Consider the following 23,790-nt stretch of genomic DNA (forward strand, 5'->3'; position numbering starts at 1 on the left):
AGTCACAACACTTAAGACAATGGTTAAGCCCTACAAGTTTTAAAATTTTCAAAATAAAATTTAATCTTTTCATAAACAAATTCTACTTAATTTTAATTTAAGTATAGAAAATACGTTATAATATAAAAATTAACATTTTGTAATTAATGTTTAACCATTGTTCTAAAGTGTATGATGTATATTAGAGAAAAAGTAAGTGTTTTTTACTATGATGTGACAATGTCAAATTTTGAAAGTAAATAGCGATGAATGTCAAACTTGGGTTGGGTGCTATAATAAAATATGATTGGAAGTTATGTAAAAAAAAATATATTAACGAGTAATACATGTCAAAATCTGAGTGGCCGTTAGGTGTTACTTTTTGGCATTAGAAATATGACACACACTCAAATTCTGTCAATGTAACTTACGTTTCATGGTTGTTAGGCGTTACTTTTTGCAACTTAAGTCAATGTGGGTGTTAAATTTATTGGGTAAAGGCCCGTTGCAGAAGGTCTTATGTTTACGAGTCGAATTCTATTCTAGCTGACCTGAGCTAACCGACCTGAGCTAACCTTCATGTTACAAGTCAAAAATGACGCTTTAAACATGAGTGACTTATGTTTTTGAAAATCATGCATATTGGTTCAAATAGGCCCTTATGACCTAGTTGAGTCATGCTTTTCCATTTCAACCATAATGAACATAAAGCTCGTTGTCAAATCTACAAACTCATTTCACTCATATAAGACGTGCCTACACAAATTGAAACTTATTGGCTCATAGGGGTCAAGTGTCCAAAGGATATTGTAACTCACTTTTCATAAATTGACTATAGTAACACTATCATTTCACTTCCAACCACACACTCGCAATTCAACAAAACACTCAAACATACTTCCAAATGGGTTATAACTTAAATTTTACAATTTTGACAAGTTTTATACACTGAATCATAAAATCACATTTTGTCACACTTTTTTGTTGTTGTTGCAAAACATGTGTATCGGCAGGGACATGTTAGCCCTGTGTTGACTTTGCCAACCCATCCAGCGGTCCTCGGTAGCCCACTGGAGCCTGGCGAAACACCATCACCCATTTCCCCACAGCATGCCAGGCCCGAGATTCGAACCTGCATTGTTATTGTTGCAATCTTCGCATGCGTGGGAACAAGGGATCATTTGGGCCCGGTAAGAATGGTTTTTGATCCAATTATTTGAAAAATTTTGTCACACTTTTGTACATAGTATCCATCCATCCGTAGCTTGATTAAAAGTGAGTACTAAGCACGTCACCACAAATCATCTTCCAAGTAAATTAACTACTCGTATTAAATACTTCAGCTAAGCTTATTCTTTTATTAGTTCATTCAGTAGCTATACAATGGTAAATAACTAAACAGTAAGGTAAAACTTAGTATATACGACTAATAAATACAAATCATACAATGCAAGTCAGAGTGGGTGAGTGCTTAAATTTATAGGAATTGAAAAGTGTTCGCTTTTTGGGGTAGAGCTGCAGAGTACACCGTTAGTGTTTAACGAAATACAAGTGAGAACCATCTAATGGGTGTCAAACAGGGTGAAAAAGGAATTGTGAACTGGTACCAATGGTTACGCACATATACAATATATTAGAGGTCTTAATAGATTGATGTCCATCAAAACCGTTAAGGCTTTTTTACCAAATAACCAAGAAGGCAAGAACCATATAAATAATGAAGGCACTTCAACAAAACGCTGAAGACCAAACAACGATTCAAACGCAGACAAAACAAAGCCCGAACAAAATGTAAACGAGCCAACTACAAGAACAAACCAAAGAAAACACTTACAAACATAACAAAGCACCCATCCAACCTAGACAAAACATAAAGCACAAGAAGAAGAGACAACTACTACTTTTATCAGAAGATTGTTACTCATAACTTGTTTTTCATACATAACCTTTTTTTTACATATATCTTGTTTTACATGTACCCTTACTACTTTTATCACAATTCACAAGATAATGATTAATTTCATTAGTACAATTGTGAATAGTGAACAAGTTTACACAATTTTTTGGGTTATTATATAGAAATGACAGACTAATTGTTATAGTATAAAACTAGTGAATAAACTTTTAATAGAACTATTCTATTCTAACCTTTGGTTATACCGTTTACTACTAACATAAAAATAATATATTTTCAGATATATTTAATCTATGAATTAAAGTACACACAATGCTAGAAGTTAGAAAAATTGATATACAAAATATCAAATGAAATCAAGCCAAAAATACCATGCAAACACATGGTGTTTTCCATTTCATCTTGTTCCCACATCGGTGCTTGCATAAACTTATGATTACTTTATAAACCACATTTGTACCTCAAATGTCACCGGGCTTAGTAACGTTTGCCTATAACTCGAGTGAGGGTATTAAGATGGTTGGAATGTTAACTAGCCCAGTTAGATTGGTGATGTTGGTGCATCAACTGGCTCGCCCGTTCCAAGTTGCGAGTTGGATCATGTGGTTCGAGCGAAGGCTTGGGCTACATGGTTCCTAGAGTAGGGGGCACTGCGTAAGGCTGGTTTCACAGAGCTGCGAAAACTCCTCGTTCGTGACAGTGGAAGGATAACGTGTCGGGGCTCCACTGATCCATATAATCTACTGAGTTGTATCAACTGAACAACCATCTTTTTTCTTTTTGGGTCTTCGTAGCAGGCGTGTCGGGGCTCCACTAATCCATATAATCTACTGGGTTGTATCAACTGAACAACCATCTTTTTTCTTTTTGGGTCTTCGTAGCAAACGTTACCCTGCTTGCTCACAAACCCTAACCACACCGTTGTTTTTGGAACCCTATTATTATTTGACAACTAATTTGATCCCTTATTTGTTATGATTATTAGGTTTATATGATAAGCACTATTTTAATTAAGAGATACTGATTTAGCAATAGCAACTATGTGTGTGGACTGATCCATATAATCTACTGGGTTGTATCAACTGAACAACCATCTTTTTTCTTTTTGGGTCTTCGTAGCAAACGTTACCCTGCTTGCTCACAAACCCTAACCACACCGTTGTTTTTGGAACCCTATTATTATTTGACAACTAATTTGATCCCTTATTTGTTATGATTATTAGGTTTATATGATAAGCACTATTTTAATTAAGAGATACTGATTTAGCAATAGCAACTATGTGTGTGGACTTTTATTAAAGCATTGATTCAAAGATGTTGCTGGTTAAGTAAGGGTATTAAGATGGTTGTATCAACTATGTGTGTGGACTTTTATTTAAGCATTGATGTAAGGATGTTGCTGGTTAAGTAAGTCTACCGGTTCACCCCATTGAACAAAGATCAGTGTATAGGGAAAAAAAAATTAGACAAAAAATAAAATTTTTTGTACTTGTTTAATTAATATATGATGCTTCTTGCAAAGTTTGGCAATTATATCAAATGATTAATGTAGGTTTTGTATGAAGTTAAACGGACATCCATTTGATATAATGCCCTTAATTCAGTAATCCATGATCGATGTTATGTAATCCTAAAACTATTTACGGCTAAAGACCATTCTTATGTTGATCGATATTAGTATAGATGGCAAACACGTGGGGAGTGAAACGTTTTGTGTTATAACTAGTAACCAATTGGTTGCTATAGTGTTCTAATGTTACATGATGCTGACCACAGATCTATAGATATATGGTATATATATCAATTTGAATTAATAAGTTAGCAAATACTTTGTTTCTTTGTTATGTATCTTCCCATAACTGATCTTTCGATTTATAAACACAGGTAACTTGTATGAACGAGTAAAAGTGAAAAAGTTTTGTATGATATTCTTATTCAAGCTGGACGGGTAATTGACTTTCATATCCTCGGAGATAGGGAAACTGATCGACCAAAAGGTTATGCATTTGCTGAATATATGAAACCAAGGAGATTCAGGATTGTTGATTATGCCGTCGAGTTTTTTACTGGCCTCGTGACTCTTTACAACCGAGCATCGACATTTGGAGTAGTTTATCATTTCCCTATAGCTACATAAATAATCAGTTGTGGACAAATGGGCGAAACTAGGTGGGGACGGGGCCGCCCGCCCCCACCAATGGATTTGAAACTTTAGTGCAAATATTTTGGATTTGCTTCTGGTGGATTTTTTTTTTCCCCTCAAAGTCAAAAGCCTCTATATTTTTCCAAGAAACTTCCATATTTTACCTGCCTTTAAAAAAAATTTCGCCGCCGGTGAGAAAAATTTCTAGTTCCGCCACTGTGTGGACATGTTCACAAAAACTGTATCATTGTAAGAATTAAGGGGACTTGGGAGTGTGCATTCGCTAACATTAAACATTGGTGACTTTCTAGCCTTCTCACCCACTGCACATTTAGCTAAGTTATATAAATTATACCCGTTTGATCCCTTGGAGATCAAATGTAAATGAAATTGATCCATTTGTAAGTAAATGGTATCCATTTGTAAGTAACAGGTTTACTGTTAAATAACTTGTGGATTTTTGAGGCTACAGGTGGCACACTGGTCTGGTTGGGTAATTTGTATAACTGGGATCGGGTCAATAACTTTTGGTAGTACTATTAATACAAGGTTAATCTGGGACTTTTTTCCTAACATTTTTTTTCTTTTATCAGTATTTGTGTGCCAGATATTAATAGAAAAGCATATCATCTCAGTACTATAGCACCATATGCACTAGGTAAAGCGTCTCTTTTTGTCATGTCTTTGTGGATTATGTTTTGCAGTATATCTCATTATTCATTTGATTATTTGAAACAATTCCTGATAAATTGTGGTTTGTTGAAATGCCAGTTTCACCTGGTGTGCCTCACTTCCCTAATGTAAATAGATCACATGGGTATCACAACAACGGCCATTAAACAATTTATGGAGCAGCGTACGATGGTACACCTCTACGACCAGTCGCCAAATCCAATGTTAATTGTGATAATCGTGTTAATGTGGATACAAGCATTAGAGATTTGCTAATGATCAAAGGATTTTTGTAACTTTATTGTGCCATGTACGTATGTATGGATTGTATTTTTAGCTTATTATAACCAGAATATGAGAATATAATGTGATAATTATATCTGAAATGCATGTATTGATTGCTTTTTCTTTCTTTGATCAGATATTAATCTCTTGATTTTCGACATAGGCAGTTGAGTTGACTAGATATGTCTTGCATAGTAAATAGTAAATCAGTATATAAACTAGATAAGACCCAACAATATTAGTCAATTAGCCTAACTGTCTCGTGTATATGGCCCCATCTTTAACCATTTTATGTTGTTCCATCGTTAAATGCCATTGTCACATTGTGTCAAACACAAGGTTAGCAAACGGAAGTTCTGAAAGACCAGACCAATAACTCGCAAAGGGGTTGCAAGATTTAGCAGGGGATTACTATCGACCCGCTACGTAAAACATAAAAAGCTTTGTATGATCGGATTGTTTTATTTAGAGAACTTCAAATCTACACCCGGTACCAGGTCTCGCGCTCGGGAGCTTGATTGCCCGAGGTTTTACCTTCTACGGGGAGCCAATGTCCTCGTTCATAGAAGGGTTTACTCGCTTACCCAAAAAAGAAAAAAATCTAGTGCATGAGTTGACTATTAGAACTTATAGTCTTATCAGACCACTCCCAACCATGACGCCGTCACGGCACTTCCTCAGCGCCACATCAGCTTTCTCTCTCCTCTTTTCTCACCACTTCCTCCCATAACATTCCCATAACAAACCACTACCAACCATGACATACTCTCTCCTCATTCTATACTCCACAAAATTAATTAAATAAATTAAGGTACAAGTTTATTTGCTCTTGTACAAGTAATTGTTGCACAAAATCTCTCTCCACTGTCATCAAATATGCTATGGGATGACATGAACGAGTACGCAGTGCTTGAGGGCGGTTGAGGGCGGCCGATGACGGGGTGAATGCCAATGGAGCCCTCGAGGAAATGAGGGGATGACATGGGTGAGGGCGGACGGTTGGGAGTGGTCTCATAATGTACAACAAAAGTTACAAAACAAATGTGCCAAATGTTATAATAATAATAATAATATAGATATGGATAGTCAATTTTGGTGTATACATATAGTCAATTTTGGTACACAAAGTATGTATTTTTATATTGAGATTTTAGGCTATAAATACTCATGAATGCAAGCATTAAACTTGCACCATTTCTCACACTTACAAAGTGTTTCTTTCTTTCTCTCCATTATCATCTTTGTTCTTACACTTCATTATTAGTATTCTAAATCAAGAATCAAATCACTAAAGGTAGTTATAAGCCTACTGAATTATAACATCAAGAATCAAACCACTAAAGGTAGTTATAAGCCTACTGAATTATAACATCAAGAATCAAACCACTAAAGGTAGTTATAAGCCTACTGAATTATAACACGTTATCAGCACGATAATCTTAATACTAAATATGGTTGGCTCTGCCACCAAAATGATATATGGTCGGTTATACCACCAAAATGATATATGGTCGGTTATACCACCAAAATGATATATGGTCGGTTATACCACCAGAATGATATAGGTCGGTTATACCACCTGAAAAAATATATGGTCGACACTGTCGCCAAATTTTCATTTATGTTTACTAATATTTATATTTTTGTTATATAACATTTATTTATGATTGCTTACACATGGTCGACACTGTCACCTACTTATCATTTATGTTATATTAAATTTATGTTTAATGTTTATATACTTATGAATATAAATTGACTCTAATTTATCATGATGTTTGTTTTAATTTTTGATAATAGAAAATGTCGAATCTGGAAAAGCTTAAATTTACTCCTTTAGAATCAACTGGAAACAACTACATGCCATGGGTTATAAAAGTAAAAATGCATCTTAAATCAATGGGCATTCTTGAAACCATAAATGAAAACAACACTTGTTCTGAAAAAGAACAAGCTACGGCATGTTGCTTTATTCATCAACATATTGATGAATGCTTACAAAATAATTATGTGACTGTAGAAGATCCCCATGTTTTATGGGAAGGTCTCAAAAGCAGATTCAATAATCAAAGAGAAATTTTACTTCCAGCTGCAATGGAACAATGGAGAACATTAAGGTTCCAAGACTTTAAGAAAGTAAATGAATACAGCTCAGCTCTGTATAATACATGTTCACAACTTAAATTCTGTGGACATGAAATTAGTGATGCAGACATGATGGAGAAAACTTTCTCCACAATGAATGCTGCAAACATCACAGTGCAAAGAAATTTGAGAATGCTAAAGTTCAAAACATATCCTGAACTTAATTCATATCTCTTAGTTGCAGAGCAAAATGATGAGCTATTAATGAAAAATCAGCAATCCCGTCCTACTGGTACACTTGCAATCCCTGAAGCAAATACTGCAAATAATTATAAACAGGGACAAGGACGCGGGCAAGGTCGTGGTTATAATAACCATCACCATCATCATGCCAAAAGCCATAACTATGGTAGAAACCATCCTTATGGTAATGGTAATGGGCGTGGACGTGGTCGTGGTCGTGGCCGTGGTGGTCAAAGAAATAGTAATCCACGAAAATATAAATATCAACCACAAAACAAGCCCATTAAACAAGATGTTGAAGAAAATTCTTCTAAAAATTCTGAAGAATCTTGCTACAGATGTGGTAGAATGGGCCACTGGGCTAATACTTGCCGAACATCTAAACATCTTGTTAAGATGTATCAGGATTCGCTGAAAGGTAAAGAAAAGGAAGTAAATTTTGTGGATAATATTGATCCAACAGTCACTGAGAAACCATCTGATTTATATGAAGATTTCTTGAATGTTTAAGTTGTGTGTCTTTTGAAAAATAAACGATTTAATATCGTCTGTCTTTGTCATTATGTTTGCTAAATGTTTCAGTACTATCTATTTGCGTTTAAAATATTGTGTAATATTAATGTACTCACTATTTATTTCTTATATATGAAGTTCAATATGAATTTTGCTGGAATACAACATCAATCAAGTAGTGGAGATCTCTGTATAGCAGACAGTGGAACTACACACACTATACTTAAATCCGAGAAATATTTTATTGATCTAAAACCAACGGAAGGAACTATACATACAATATCAGGACCTGCTAACTTGATAAAAGGGATAGGAAAGGCAAATTTCATACTACCAAATGGTACAAAATTTTTAATAAATGATGCCTTATTTTCTCCCAAGTCAAGCAGAAATTTATTGAGTTTCTCCGACATATACCTTAACGGGTATGATTATCAGTCAGTGACAACAGAAAATGAGAAATATTTAAGTATCACTGACAAGAGTCATGTGGTTGAAAAACTGCCAAGACTTAGTTCTGGATTACATTATACACATATAAATGTACCAGAAATACATATGGTAGTTAACGAAAAATATATTGATCCTGGTGTATTCAGTTTATGGCATAACAGATTAGGCCATCCAGGATCAACAATGATGAAAAGGATTATTGAATGTACTCATGGACATCCACTAAAGGATAGAAAAATCCATCATGATACAATGGTTCCATGTACATCTTGCTCTCTTGGAAAATTGATAACTAGACCCTCACCACTTAAGGTTGAGAAAGAATCACCAATGTTTCTTGAAAGAATTCAAGGTGATATATGTGGACCAATTCATCCACCATGTGGACCATTTAGATATTTCATGGTTCTAATAGACGCATCTAGCAGATGGTCTCATGTTTGTCTGTTATCAAGCCGTAATGTGGCATTTGCAAAATTTCTTGCCCAAATTATTAAATTGAGAGCTCATTTTCCTGATTACACCATTAAAAGGGTGAGACTTGATAATGCTGGTGAATTTACATCTCAAGCATTTAATGACTATTGCATGTCTATAGGAATTGTTGTTGAACATTCTGTTGCTCATGTGCATACACAAAATGGTTTAGCCGAGTCATTGATTAAACGTTTACAGTTAATCGCTAGACCATTGATAATGAGAACAAAACTCCCTGTATCTATATGGGGTCATGCAATTTTACATGCTGCTGCATTGATTCGCATCAGACCAAGTGCAAGTCATAAATATTCCCCCCTACAACTTGCTTTTGGTCAAGAGCCAAATATTTCCCATCTTAGAACATTTGGTTGTGCAGTGTATGTTCCAATTGCGACACCACAACGTACAAAAATGGGTCCTCAAAGGAGGTTGGGAATATATGTTGGATATGAAACATCTTCAATATTAAGGTATATTGAACCTATGACAGGTGACGTTTTTACAGCACGTTTTGCTGATTGTCATTTTAATGAAACATTGTTCCCTAGATTAGGGGGAGAAATGAAAAATAAAGAAAATGATGTTTCATGGTGTGAACCTCAATTAAAGTATCTTGATCCTCGCACAAAAGAATGCGAGACAGAAGTTCAAAAGATAATGCATATACAAGAACTTGCAAATCAATTGCCTGATGCATTTACAGATACAAAAACGGTGACAAAATCATATATACCAGCAGTAAATACTCCAGCTCGAATTGAAATTCCAAAAGCTGGCAATAACGTCACTCATGAATCTTTGCCACGTCAGAAACGTGGAAGACCAATCGGTTCAAAGGATAAAAATCCTCGAAAAAGAAAATCAGCTGATAATGAAGTAAAAGAAAGTGTTCAAGAAGAACCACAAATCAGTACTCCTACTGCAGAGGAGATTGATGATGTCAATACAGAAATTGCAATCAATTATGCATATTCAAAAATATTATGAAACCGAAATGAAATGAAAAATCTTGATGAGAAATTTTCATTTAATGTTGCATATGACATCATGAATAATGATGATGATCCAGAACCAACATCTATGGTTGAATGTCAAAATAGACATGATTGGGCTCAATGGAAAGAAGCAATACGAGCTGAATTAGAATCACTCAATAAAAGAAAAGTTTTCGGATCCATCATTCTCACTCCTAAAGATGTGAAACCTGTAGGATACAGATGGATTTTTGTCCGAAAAAGAAATGAGAAAAATGAAGTTACAAGGTATAAAGCTAGACTTGTAGCTCAAGGTTTTTCTCAAAGACCGGGAATTGATTATGAAGAAACTTATTCTCCTGTTATGGATGCAATTACTTTTAGGTACTTAATCAGTCTGGCAGTTTCTAAAAATTTAGAAATGCATCTCATGGATGTTGTGACTGCTTACCTATATGGATCACTTGATAGTGATATATATATGAAGATACCTGAAGGATTTAAGGTACCAGAAGCATCAAATGCAAAACCCAAAGAAATGTATTCGATTAAATTACAAAGATCTTTATATGGGTTAAAACAATCGGGACGTATGTGGTATAACCGATTAAGTGATTACTTGATAAGCAAAGGGTATACAAATAACCTTACTTGCCCTTGTGTTTTCATTAAGAAAACAACATCCGGATATGTGATCATAGCTGTTTATGTTGATGATCTTAACATCATAGGTACAAATAAAGAGATCTATGAAGCCATTCAACTTCTAAAGAAAGAATTTGAAATGAAAGATCTCGGAAAAACCAAGTATTGCCTTGGTTTACAAATTGAGCATATGCCTAATGGTTTACTTGTACATCAAACAACATATACTGAAAAGATTTTGAAACGTTTCAATATGGACAAGGCAAAACCATTAAGTACTCCTATGGTTGTTAGATCACTCAATGTTGAAACTGATCCATTTCGTCCATGTGAAGATCAAGAAGACATTCTTGGACCAGAAGTACCATATCTTAATGCAATTGGAGCTCTTATGTATCTTACAAATTGTACAAGACCTGACATTTCTTTTGCAGTTAATTTGTTGGCAAGGTTCAGCTCTGCTCCTACCAAAAGACACTGGAATGGGATCAAACACATATTTCGATACCTTCGAGGAACTACTGATTTAGGATTATTTTATTCTAACGAATCAAAACAAGATTTGGTTGGTTATGCAGATGCAGGTTATTTATCTGATCCACATAAAGCTAAATCTCAAACTGGATATGTATTCCTAAATGGAGGTACTGCAATATCATGGCGTTCTCAAAAACAAACACTTGTTGCTACATCGTCAAATCATGCCGAAGTGATTGCATTACATGAAGCTACTCGAGAATGTTTTTGGTTGAGATCAATGACACAACTCATTACTGATTCTTGTGGACTAGAACGCGATAAAAGTCCAACAACTATCTTTGAAGATAATGCAGCTTGCATAGCACAGATGAAAGAAGGGTATATCAAAAGTGACCGAACAAAACACATACCACCTAGATTCTTCTCATACACTCAAAATCTCATTAAGGACAACCAGATTGAAATGAGATATGTGCAATCTAGCAAAAACTCTGCTGATCTTTTCACGAAAGCACTTCCAACTGCTATTTTCAGAACACACGTTCATAACATTGGCATGAGACATGTTCAAAAGATGTAACAGCTGAAGCGATGTCTACTTGAGGGGGAGTCAACTCCATGCTGCACTCTTTTTCCCTTAGCTAAAGTTTTTTCCCACTGGGTTTTCTTTAGCAAGGTTTTTAACGAGGCAGTAATTTATAGTTGATCTTCAACAAAATAAAATTGCTATCCAAGGGGGAGTGTTATAATAATAATAATAATATAGATATGGATAGTCAATTTTGGTGTATACATATAGTCAATTTTGGTACACAAAGTATGTATTTTTATATTGAGATTTTAGGCTATAAATACTCATGAATGCAAGCATTAAACTTGCACCATTTCTCACACTTACAAAGTGTTTCTTTCTTTCTCTCCATTATCATCTTTGTTCTTACACTTCATTATTAGTATTCTAAATCAAGAATCAAATCACTAAAGGTAGTTATAAGCCTACTGAATTATAACATCAAGAATCAAACCACTAAAGGTAGTTATAAGCCTACTGAATTATAACATCAAGAATCAAACCACTAAAGGTAGTTATAAGCCTACTGAATTATAACACCAAATTGTTTAAAGATAGACTTTGATATATATAAAAATAAAAAAGCGGCCCAAAATTTCTATAAAAATCCGGCCCAAAATTCTATAAAAAAGCGGCCCAAAATAGGGACCCCAAAATATATAAAAAATGCAGCCCAAAATATATTTTTGGCCCAAATATAAAACTTCCAGTTTTTACACAGCGTAAACAAACCCCCAGTTCCATCTTTCTTCATCTTCGAAAATCGAAACAGCTGTTCACAATTACACAGACCTCATAACTTCAAATTCAATCAAATCAAATCGAATTTACAACAAAGAAACAAAGATGAGGCCAATTTTGATGAAAGGACATGAAAGGCCACTAACGTTTCTAAAATATAACAGAGATGGTGACCTTTTATTCTCTTGTGCTAAAGATCACACTCCAACTGTTTGGTTTGCCGATAACGGCGAACGTTTAGGCACCTACCGTGGCCATAACGGTGCCGTTTGGTGCTGCGATGTTTCACGTATGTTCCTTTTCATTGTTTAATTTTGTTAAATTTAGTACCTAGGGTTTCAGTACATGGTTAAATTTGCCTAATCTGTTACTGGTTATTTATATTGGTAGCTAAGTTAATGTTTCACTACCGATTTGTTAATTAAACTGTTAGTTGAATGTTTTTAAATATTAGAGTATATTTATTGAGAGTTTATGAATTCTTAATTTGATTGAATAAGCAATTTAGACATTTATTCACTTTTAGTGAAAATAAATCTGTTAATTAATACCATTATCTGTCATGTTGTGTTAATCTTAACAATATTTGGTTAGTGTTGTAGCAAAAGTATAGAATATAGCTCTTATTTTTTGGTCAAGCTGCATTGGTATTTTATAACATACACTTAATTTATATACTTTTTTATTTGTTTTATGCAGGAGATTCAACACGGCTAATTACTGGTAGTGCGGATCAAACAGCTAAGCTATGGGATGTTATGACTGGAGCACAGCTTTTCACTTTCAATTTTGATTCTCCTGCTAGAGCTGTTGACTTTTCTGTTGGTGATAAGCTTGCTGTAATCACCACTGACCCGTTTATGGGTTTGACTTCTGCTATTCATGTCAAACGCATTGCTGCTGACCCTGATGATCGTGAGCTTTTTATGTCACAATTTTCAGTTTTGGCTCTATTATGTGTAGTTATTAGATGATGTAACTTTTCACGTAGCAGGTTCTAATATTGTAACTTTTCAGAGGTTGCGGATTCTGTACTTGTACTAAAGGGCCCTCAAGGAAGGATTAATAGGGCAGTTTGGGGACCTTTAAACAAGACGATCATTAGTGCTGGTGAAGATGCTGTGGTTCGAATTTGGGACGCAGAGGTATGTTTTTTCATATCTAACACGGTTAACCTCATAGCAGCTAAGAGACTTAGAGTAATAGTGTAATACTTGTTGAATACCAAAAATTGTTCAGTAAATACGCTATCTTAACAAAATAGGTGTTATGAATACACACTCATTTACATTTTAATTTACCATAATATGTAGTTGTGTTTGTGAAGTTAAGGATGGAACTATTATTAGGTTTTCACTATTTGGTTGTCTAATACTCTCATGGGCTTCTGTGGTCCTTTTTTTTTTTTTTTTTTGCCATTCTTGCTGCTCTATGATTTTAGTTTTGTGATAAATTGCTTGTAGCCTTTTTGATGTCAAATTCTTGAGCATACTTCCAGAACTTCATTATAGTGAACTTTTGGAATTGAACTTCAAATTAAGATTGTTTGTAATCGGAATCAGACGTTGCTTATTTGTTTTGGGATTGAAATGTTAAACTTTATGCCACTGCTGGTTTTGCTTTTAATAATCATTATAAAGCATACATCTTACATTTAGCTTCTGAATAATCAAACTGGCAGACAGGAAAATTGCTGCAAGAAAATGACAAAGAAGTTGGTCACAAAAAGACGATTACATCGCTTGCAAAATCAACTGATTGTTCACATTTTCTCACTGGGTCTCTAGATAAATCAGCAAAGGTAATTTTCATCATTTCTTATGATTTTGTATTTATTAAACTATCATCCTGATTATCATTTTTCTCCATATTATTAGCTCTGGGACAGCAGATCATTGACACTGATCAAGACATATGTTACCGAACGCCCGGTCAATGCCGTTGCAATGTCTCCAATTCTTAACCATGTAAGTTTTAAATACTAGTCTAATTAATATTCACAAATAAAAAAAACCTCAAACTGAGGGTTACTAATTAAATTTGAAGAGATAAATAAGAAAGAGAGTTTAATTCAATTTGATTGGACTAACAATGATTCCACATCATTTTTCTAATATTTCTTTGTAAAATTAAAGTCATTGTAGCATTTTTCACAGTTATTTGTTTATATAGCTAGTTGGTGCATTTGTAGTTTTTTTTACCTTACGTTGATACCGTCTTATATTTTGTATGCATTCATCCTTTATTTTAACCATGTATGTTATAAAACTTGGTTGTATGCTAAGCAGTTTGCTTCAAATATAAATCGTTTTTTGTGGAAATACGCGACCACTCATAGTGTTAGATTTATTGTTACTCATACACTAATTCTCAAGTATAATGACATTGCTATTTACATTGTGCTTTACATTTCTAGAATGTCAACAGATTATAGATTATGTGATGTTAATAAGGTTATACGAAAATTACTCACTAAAAGTCGATAGCAAAACTGTAAAAGGTTATTAAACTCTATAACAATATAACTAATTATCCTCAATCTTCACTGATATGTATACAGTTTTGTTTGCACTTAAACGTGGAAACATATACATCTTTACACAAAACATTACACCCTCTGATGTTAAGCTCACTTAGAAAAAGCAGTGTCGTTTTTTAGAAAATTACAATTGAATGTATATAAGTATATGTCATTATGTCCATTATGTATAATTGCAGGATCTGTGTGTTGCCACAACTGTTGTTATTACCATTATTTTTCCCAAACAATATTAGAGTAACTATAATAATCAATGGCAATATATATAATTAACAATCTTTTTTATCCTGCAACCTATTTACATTTCAGAAAGTAATCAAACCTGGATAACCTTATTCAATATCTCTGAAACTTTTCAGGTTGTGCTTGGGGGTGGCCAGGATGCATCAGCTGTTACCACTACCGATCATCGTGCTGGAAAGTTTGAAGCCAAATTTTATGACAAGGTAATACAATGTATTTTTTGCAAACTTAGCTTTTACCAAATTTGATATGTTGACTGTTCATCAATATCTATCTATATTTCAGTTATGATCTTGTGTGCCAAATGTAGTTATATAATTCTAATTGTCTGTCCTAGATTCTGCAAGAAGAGATTGGAGGCGTTAAAGGGCATTTTGGTCCCATAAATGCTTTGGCATTTAACCCTGATGGGAAAAGGTACGTTCATCATTTTATTGCGATTCAAATTTGAGCTCAAATAATGGAGCTTTTAGTTCATATTCATATTTATATTTATATTAAAGTATAAAAGATGTACGTATGCTTTTCTACATGCTTAGATAATTCTTTCATTGTTTCACATTTTTTTTACTAAGTATATTTTTATTTTTTATTTTTTTGTGGCTAATTCTGATTGTTGGTTGTTTTAATTGTTATATAGTTTTTCAAGTGGAGGTGAAGATGGTTACGTACGATTGCATCACTTTGATTACGACTACTTCAAGATTCCATCAATTTGATCAGCGCTCCCTGCTACAACGTCAAGTACTACACATGAAAATCCTGTAGTACATCAAGTTGGAGGCATGTCTTCCGATCTTTCAGTTTTGTTGGGTTGAGATTGTGTCCAAATATATGGGTTCATACTGATTGTATTTTAAGTGGTTTTGAAGATTAGTTGAAGTTGTCAAATTTTGGGTTATTATGCAGACACAAGGAGTGCACAAATTATTGTTGTTTTTGCACTAGAACTAATTATTCTTATCCCGTGGTTCAGGATATTTTAAAAAAGGCAGAGGTTTTTAAGGAACTTGGTTCTAATCAAAACAAATTCAATTAAATTAAGGAAATAAAAACTAAGGGTAGGATAGTGCGTCTTTTTTTATAGATGATTATGATTATGATCATTTGCAATTTAGGGGTGTTATATTTGGTTTTAAATCGATTAACCCTAAAATCGAATTTTGAAAAAATCGATAAAAAAATCAAACTGAAGCTGAATTCGGTTTTCAGTTTTAACTTTTTAATTTTGGTTCAACTGAAAACTAAGCTCAACTGAAATTAACTATTAATATGTATTGACGAAAATCAATTTTATAATCAAAAGTTGAATTTGAATTTGACTTGTATGATTAGATTATTAGATTTATGATTTTTTGAGTTTTCAGCATTAACTGAAACCGAACTGAACTCGGTTTTCGTTTCATTTTTGGTTTTCGGTCCGGTTTTAGTTTTCAATTGTGTCTCCAAAATTTTAAAACCGAATAAACTGAAAAAATCAAAACTAAACCGATAAACACTCTTTAAGTCAAAATGAGTCTCACACAACCATGAAAGTAAGTTAATGTAAAGTGTACCTATTGTACCTGGATGTTAAACTTACTGAAATTTGTACCACTCCTAAGAATAACAACTTCTCTCATTAGACCGTTACATCATCATTTTCTCCCCATTTTCTCCTCATAATATGAACATTGACATACTTCCTAACTAGGACATGACCACACCGACCCACAAAAAACCACACATGCTTTGTCCTGCAAAATACTATCCAGAGCATAATCCAGGGTGAGCCTAGTGAGGACAAGGCGAGGGCACACCCTGACATTGGTGCCTTCGAGGACAAGGCGAGGCTTGATGCGAATGGTCTTAGAAGCAATTTAAAAATTAAAAAGTAGTAGTATAATGCTAAAAATGTTATAAGATTGTGTCATGGATCTATGAGTTGGTGTTATTTGAGCATAGCCAAATTTGTTATGATCAGCAAGCACCACCAGGGGCACCAGCATACGTATTAGTAAATGTACGTTTACCCTTAAGCGCACTAATTTAATCATCAGTTAGCATTTCATGGTAATAGATAATTAAGATGTGTTCCACTAAAATCAGAGTAGTTGGTAAGGTTGTAAAAAGTTGGAATAAAGTTTACACTAGTAAAAGATAAAAGGGTTGGTTCAAAATAGTGCAACATGCGCCTCATGAAAAGCTTATAATATGAATCGAACTTGACAGATTTGATTATGATTATAATTTAAAAGATCTACTAATCTACTAGTGTTGGTTTTATATAACAAGTGGAATAGCATCTTCTCTTGAAATTAGTACATATTATTTAGGAATTTTTTAATCATAGCTCCTTCAAAAAAATGAATTTTTCTAATTTTTTTTTTTTTTAAGGCTACCACACACCACCCACCTAATACTAACACAAATATATACACCACGAAATGTCCTAAGCAAGACTTAAACCCTCAACCTCAAGGTTGTAACGGTGATCGCGATACGACCAAGTCATTGGCTCTTTGGTATGAATTTTTTCTAATAACACCCCTTACTTGTTACTAAATAAATTTAACATCTTAAAACACTTGTACATTAAGAAAAGTCAATCACCCTCTAGAAATAACTATCACATGTACCATCATTTTTTCATTAACTTAATTCTTAATAACAACTCTTGGAGTTGTAAGTAGGAAATTTCTATAAAAAAAGACGTAGTGGATAAATACTAATGAGGTAGTACATAAATATTAGAAAATCATATAAGCTATTGCTTTGCCATGTCATATTTTGATCAACATGCTTTGCCGATTTAGCTTTTGTTATAATAGATAAAAGAAAGATTTTTCAATATCAGTGATATATATTGATTTGTAAGACATGTTTGCATATATCCTGATTCAGTGAATAGTCATCATATCATAATACGATGTTATGATAACTATAAGATATACTCCGTATTACTTATTAGCACGATTATAAGTGTCTTAAATAAAATATAAAATAAATGAGTATATATTAAAAATTATTTTATTTTCATAACAACTAAACTAACAGATGTGTAGGATAACATTTTTGTCGAGACAAATCTAATCTCTTCTTTTTTTGTAGGTAAAAGGTGCATACCCGATAAATGTATTGGAAATAATTAATATGTACAAGAAGATCGGAAGCTATGAGACAATCCTCAAATCTGTAGACGCTGGGAGAGGATCTTAGAATCAACCTAACACGATCTAGAGGCGGAATAACACTAGAACGAGCTTAAACGAATATCTATGGGTTTTCGGGTAAGTACGAGTCAAACCAAGATTAGATCTTGATAAACACGAAGCCTAGACTGACATTCTGTGGTATTTGGACATGAAGATTGAGTGAAACCGGACATAGAACTGTTTGTATGTGTGTGAAAAAAAAATGTAAAGTGATTAACCAAATTAGTGGAGATTAACTTAGCTTAAATATCCCAGATCGTATGTCGGTCGACAGTACAAACATATATACAATAATCGAAAAGCATTAAATCGAAAAACATAAAAAAAAATACAAGAAACAACAGTCGGTCGACATACTATATAAGTCGGTCGATTTTCAAGGACAGTCGATCGACATATATATAAATCAATCGACTTATAAAGTCGCCCGACATACGGTAAATCGGTCGATTTAGGAAGTCAATCGGTCGATTGTTTAACGGAGCAAAAACACAGATCCAAACTCAAATCCATCGATTTTATGGTGTTTTGTTTCAATCAATGACTAATAAAGATCCAGAGAAAGCCGATATACATGATCTAGTCACCAATTAACTCTAACAGATCTTAATTCGCACAAATTTAATCAAAAATGAAAAATAAACAAGAAAACTACAATAACTTTCGATTTAAAAAGAATTACCTTGATTGGTTAACGGCGCTGGAATCACAATTCAAAGATGTATAAGAAAAACACGATCAAAAACTCCTCCTTGCAAAGTTTGAATTTTTGGTAAAACAACACAATCGCACGAAATAAAGAACTTCGGCCGTCTGAGGCCTTTTTATACCCAGCTCGACAATCGGTCGACTATGTGATTATGTCGGCCGACATATGTGACAATCGGTCGACATACGTGACAAACGACCGACATATGTGACAAACGTCTGACATATGTTACAAGCCAGTAAGTCGGTCGATTTGTGTTCAATGTCGACCGACTTATTGTCCAAATCGGTCGACTGTCTCCCCCTTATTAAAAAATTATTTTTCGATTTAGAAACCCCGATAATTTCCTCTATTCACATCCACTGGCTGATTTTACACGCAAAATATTTTCGTTTTGAAGACTTTAACAAGTTTATGATTTGAGATGTGTAGTTCGTTTCTTTTTGATGTCGAGACACAATTTGTAACTTCAAGGAAATATACACATATTCATATAAGCAAACAAATAAAATGTTTTTGTATTTTTCAAAATAAATATCAACACACTGAAAAATCCATTTGTAATTTTTAGGATTTTAAAACTTATCACAATAAAAATGCAAATGAAGGACAAGTCATGTCAGAAAGTCAATGATCAAGGTTAAGAAAGATCCAAGATTGTATGGCATAAAACATGTTATTTACAGGAAGCAGTTTCTGTAAGTCATAAACCTAAGGAAGCTAAATTATCAAAATGTATACATGTTCAATCAACATTCAGACAACAATATATACATAAAATTTCACAAGTAAAAGCAAATAATACCAGAGAAATTGATCTTAACATGGTATCTATCTTCATTAACCTTTTACAGACTTTCCTCTTAGACACTTTGATGATCAAGTTAATTAATTACTTTAACATATTGCTATGTTAGATTCAATCACAGACTCGGTCATCAATGTGAGATCGCACGATTTTTTAGGTAGTCAATTGAGCACAAGTCTATTGACGCTTTCCGTTACCACAAACACATACGTTAGGTCTAATTGAACAGGAAGGTTCTCATAGCAATTTTGGAATATCCCTGTCAGCCATTAGCTTCTATCGTAACGTATACTTTTCAATTCATATGATTCTGATGGATCTCATAGTATATTTAATATTCTGTCAATCGTGCAATCTTTTATGTAACCAACTGCTATCAATCTCATTCCTTCTTTATTATTAAAGTTATTGGAGGAAACGGAATGAAAGACGTAGCTTTCTTAATAAGTGAGTATTCAGAATATCCCTCTGAAAACATCTTTCGCTATCTAGGCCTTAATGGGCACAGTCCCTGTGACGCCCCGTACAAAATCATCGTGTACGATTCGTCAACAACAGGATCTTTACACGGTTGAATACTACATGCTGTTTGAAAACCAGTTTGCATTCATAAAAACATAGTGTTTACAAAAGATAACGTGCATCCTACGAATAGGAGCATAAACATAAGTATTTGACCCTAAGGTCGTTACAAAGCTGATGTTATGCGAGGTGTATATAAAATAGCTTAAATTTTACAAGGAAATACTATTAAATACGATACAATTTTACACAAGATATTTATTTATTTATTGAATGGATATACTTAAACCTTGCTACAACACTTATAGGCAGTGTACCTAATCGTACAGTAGTGTAGTTTTTAGTAAGTCCGGTTCGTTCCACAGGGAATCTTTTTCACAAAGCTTAACGCTATATTAGTTTAAATTTATAAAAATACAAATATATATATAAGTAATATTATTATTATAAAGGGGGGTTTTTACCGTTTAATGACCGGTTTGTCGATTTTAAAACTTTAGTCGCAGTTAAAACCAAATGTAAAATATTAAATAAATAAAAGACTTAATTTAAAGCGTAAAGTAAATAACGATAATGAAATTGCGAATAATAAAAGTGCGATAAAATAAACTTGCGATAATTAAAAAGTACGATAATTAAAAGTGCAATTAAATACAATAACAATAAATAAAAATGCGATAATTAGAAGTGCAATTAAATATAAAATAAAGGAAATTAAATATGAAATAAAAGAATTATGCTTATTTAAACTTTCGTAATCATGATGTTTGACGTGTTGATTTTAGTTTTATGCCCATGGGTTAATTGTCCTTTGTCCTGGATTATTTAATATGTCCGTCTGGTTTTTGTCCATAACAGTCCATCAGTCATAAATATAAAGTGCGAGTGTCCTCGTCAAATTATCCTTATACCCGAAGTCAAATATTCCAACTAATTAGGGACTTAAACTGTAACAAGATTTTAATACTTTGTTTAATAATTACACCAAGATGTCGACTAAGTGTAATCCAAGGTTTTAATACTTTGTTAACAATTATGCCAAGTGTCCTTGTACATAATTTCACCCCTGTTTTAATAATTCTAATGGCTATTAATCCATTCCCGTGTCCGGTTAAATGAACGGTTATTCGTACATATAAATACCCCGCCCATCGTGTCCGATTGAGTGTATATGGTTATTTATAGGGACGTCCAATTGTAAATCTTTATATTAAAATTAACAAACTATCATTTAGTTAAACAAATATAAAGCCCATTAATAGCCCATAGTCTAATTTCCACAAGTGTCGTTCTTTAGTCCAAACTCCAATTATGGTACAAAGCCCAATTACCCAATTTTAATAATTAGCCCAACATCATGATTACTTCGGATTAAATAAGCATAATAATAACTTAGCTACGAGACATTAAATTAAAAAGGTTGAACATAACTTACAATGATTAAAAATAGCGTAGCGTTACACGGAGAGAATTTCGACTTACACCCTTACAACATTCGCTAACATACCCTTATTATTAGGATTTAAAATTAAAATTAAAATATAAATATATATATATATTACGTATATATTGAGAGAGAGATAGATTAATGATGATTTTTGCGATCAAACTGCGTTTGCTTTTATAGGGATTTGAGTCCAGGTGAGCTCCGCGACTTGCGGCCTTTTTCTTCTTCAAACTCCGCGAGTCGCGGAGTTTGTTTTTACAGCTCACCCAGCTTTGGCTCTTTGTTTGCCGACGGATTTAAATATAAATATAATATATAAATAATTATAAGAATTATTTAAATATTATATTATATTTATGTGCATAGTTGACTTGTAATTTTTAGTCCGTTGCGTCGAGCGTTGAGAGTTTACTCATGTCCCAGTTCCGGATTTTCGAACGTCCTTGCGTACAATTTAATATCTTGTACTTTGCGTTTTGAATCTTGTACTCTTGTAATTTCGAGACGTTTCTTATCAATAATTGGAACCTCTTTGAGTGTATTTTGTACTTTTGAGCTTTTTGGTCGTTTGCGTCTTCAATTCGTCGAATCTGTCTTTTGTCTTCACCTTTTATTATTTAAACGAATATCACTTGTAAATAGAACAATTGCAACTAAAAGCTTGTCTTTCTTGAGGAATAATGCTATGAAATATATGTTCGTTTTTAGCATTATCAAATATTCCCACACTTGAGCGTTGCTTGTCCTCAAGCAATATAGTCTTGAAATACTAGAATCACTTCTTTATTCTTCACACTTTGTACATCAGTGATTTCTATACGGTGGTATAAACAATGGTAGTAACGATATGGTTTACAGTCCCACATGACTATAAAATTTAGATCCATTAAGGAAATTGGATCTTTATGAAAACATTTGATCTTTTAAAAATTTTAATCTAGCTTTTACCCTAGATGAGTTTTCCGGAATAACCCTTCACCGGTGTTTGCAAATTCTTTTTGTGGGTTTGGTGGGTTTCAGATTTAAAAATTTTAGCTCAAAACTTGCGGTTTTGTGTCACCCACTTGCTAACCTTGTATTAGGAAAGCAACACATCCAGTATACTTGCTCCGTATATTACCTTTCGATAAACTACCGTCCGGTTGTAAAGGAAAGCGTTGAACAAGCAACTGTTAAGGCAATGTCCCCTGACATGCTTTTAATTATGGTCTATAACGTGTCGAACGCAATTACTATCCTTTGTAGGAGCAATAGTAAAGCTCACCCTTATGATTTTTCGGTCTGGCACAAGGTCCTGTCTTCGACCATGCTATGCAACCACCTTTCTTACGGTTGACACCCGATTTGGTTCAGATAACCTAATGAATTCCAGGTGAATTCCTAGGATTTTACGTTCAATGGTAATGAACGCATTGAAAATGAGTTTTCAGAAAACAAATCGGTTTATAATTTGATCAAAATATTTTCTCGTTCAAGCTCGAGTTTAGATATCATCGAATTCCATGAGTTTGTAATTCTCAATCTTTAAGGTCAATCTCAAGGATTGAGTAATATCAGGCTTAAAAGCTGATTTTTAATCTTTAAGGAGATTATCCTTTCTGTGGATCTGATTTATTAGTCTTATCAAGCTAATTTGCACGGTGCCCCCCATTTTACGAGATAAATCCTTCTCATGGTTAGGATAAATCTGACCACTTGGCGACCCTGTTTTATGCTGAGGTCCGTGGATTTCCTGCTGATTTTAGTGATGACTTTTCTAGATTTTTCGTCAACCTACAGCTGGTCTGGACGACAACTTCCTGACCTAAATCAAGAAGCGCGTTTCTTTTTCGGAAGACTTTACTTCCTTTTAATGATGGAATTGATTCATCGTGTAGATCCATCTTTTTTACAGTAAATCAAGTAAAACTTTTTAGTTTAGTCCAAAGCAAAAGTATTTTCAGTTATTTGTACAAAAATATGTGACATATGTTTTGAATAACTTGGAGAATTTTCCCACACTTGGCTTTTATTTTTCCTTTTTGTTCTCCTCTATTCCATTCTTAAATGAATTCTAACATTTTAGTTTGTTTCTCAATTTATGTCCTTTCCGAGGTAACAATAATTTCGGTGTTAAAACCTAATTTTATCGTTCATAAATATGTATAAA

At 33.6% G+C, this 23,790-nt stretch overlaps 1 protein-coding gene across 1 annotated transcript; it reads left to right on the forward strand.

Moving 5' to 3' along the window:
• Positions 1-12,247: 12,247 nt before the first annotated feature.
• LOC139857571 (eukaryotic translation initiation factor 3 subunit I-like) lies at positions 12,248-15,980 on the forward strand. Its single transcript, XM_071846386.1, has 8 exons — positions 12,248-12,468; positions 12,879-13,094; positions 13,197-13,324; positions 13,861-13,980; positions 14,057-14,146; positions 15,078-15,164; positions 15,299-15,378; positions 15,602-15,980. Exons 1-8 carry the CDS (start codon positions 12,285-12,287, stop codon positions 15,678-15,680), a joined length of 984 nt encoding a protein of 327 aa, XP_071702487.1. The 5' UTR covers positions 12,248-12,284; the 3' UTR covers positions 15,681-15,980.
• Positions 15,981-23,790: the final 7,810 nt, after the last annotated feature.

This window comes from Rutidosis leptorrhynchoides, chromosome 7, assembly GCF_046630445.1.
Source record: "Rutidosis leptorrhynchoides isolate AG116_Rl617_1_P2 chromosome 7, CSIRO_AGI_Rlap_v1, whole genome shotgun sequence".
Lineage (NCBI taxonomy): Eukaryota > Viridiplantae > Streptophyta > Magnoliopsida > Asterales > Asteraceae > Rutidosis > Rutidosis leptorrhynchoides.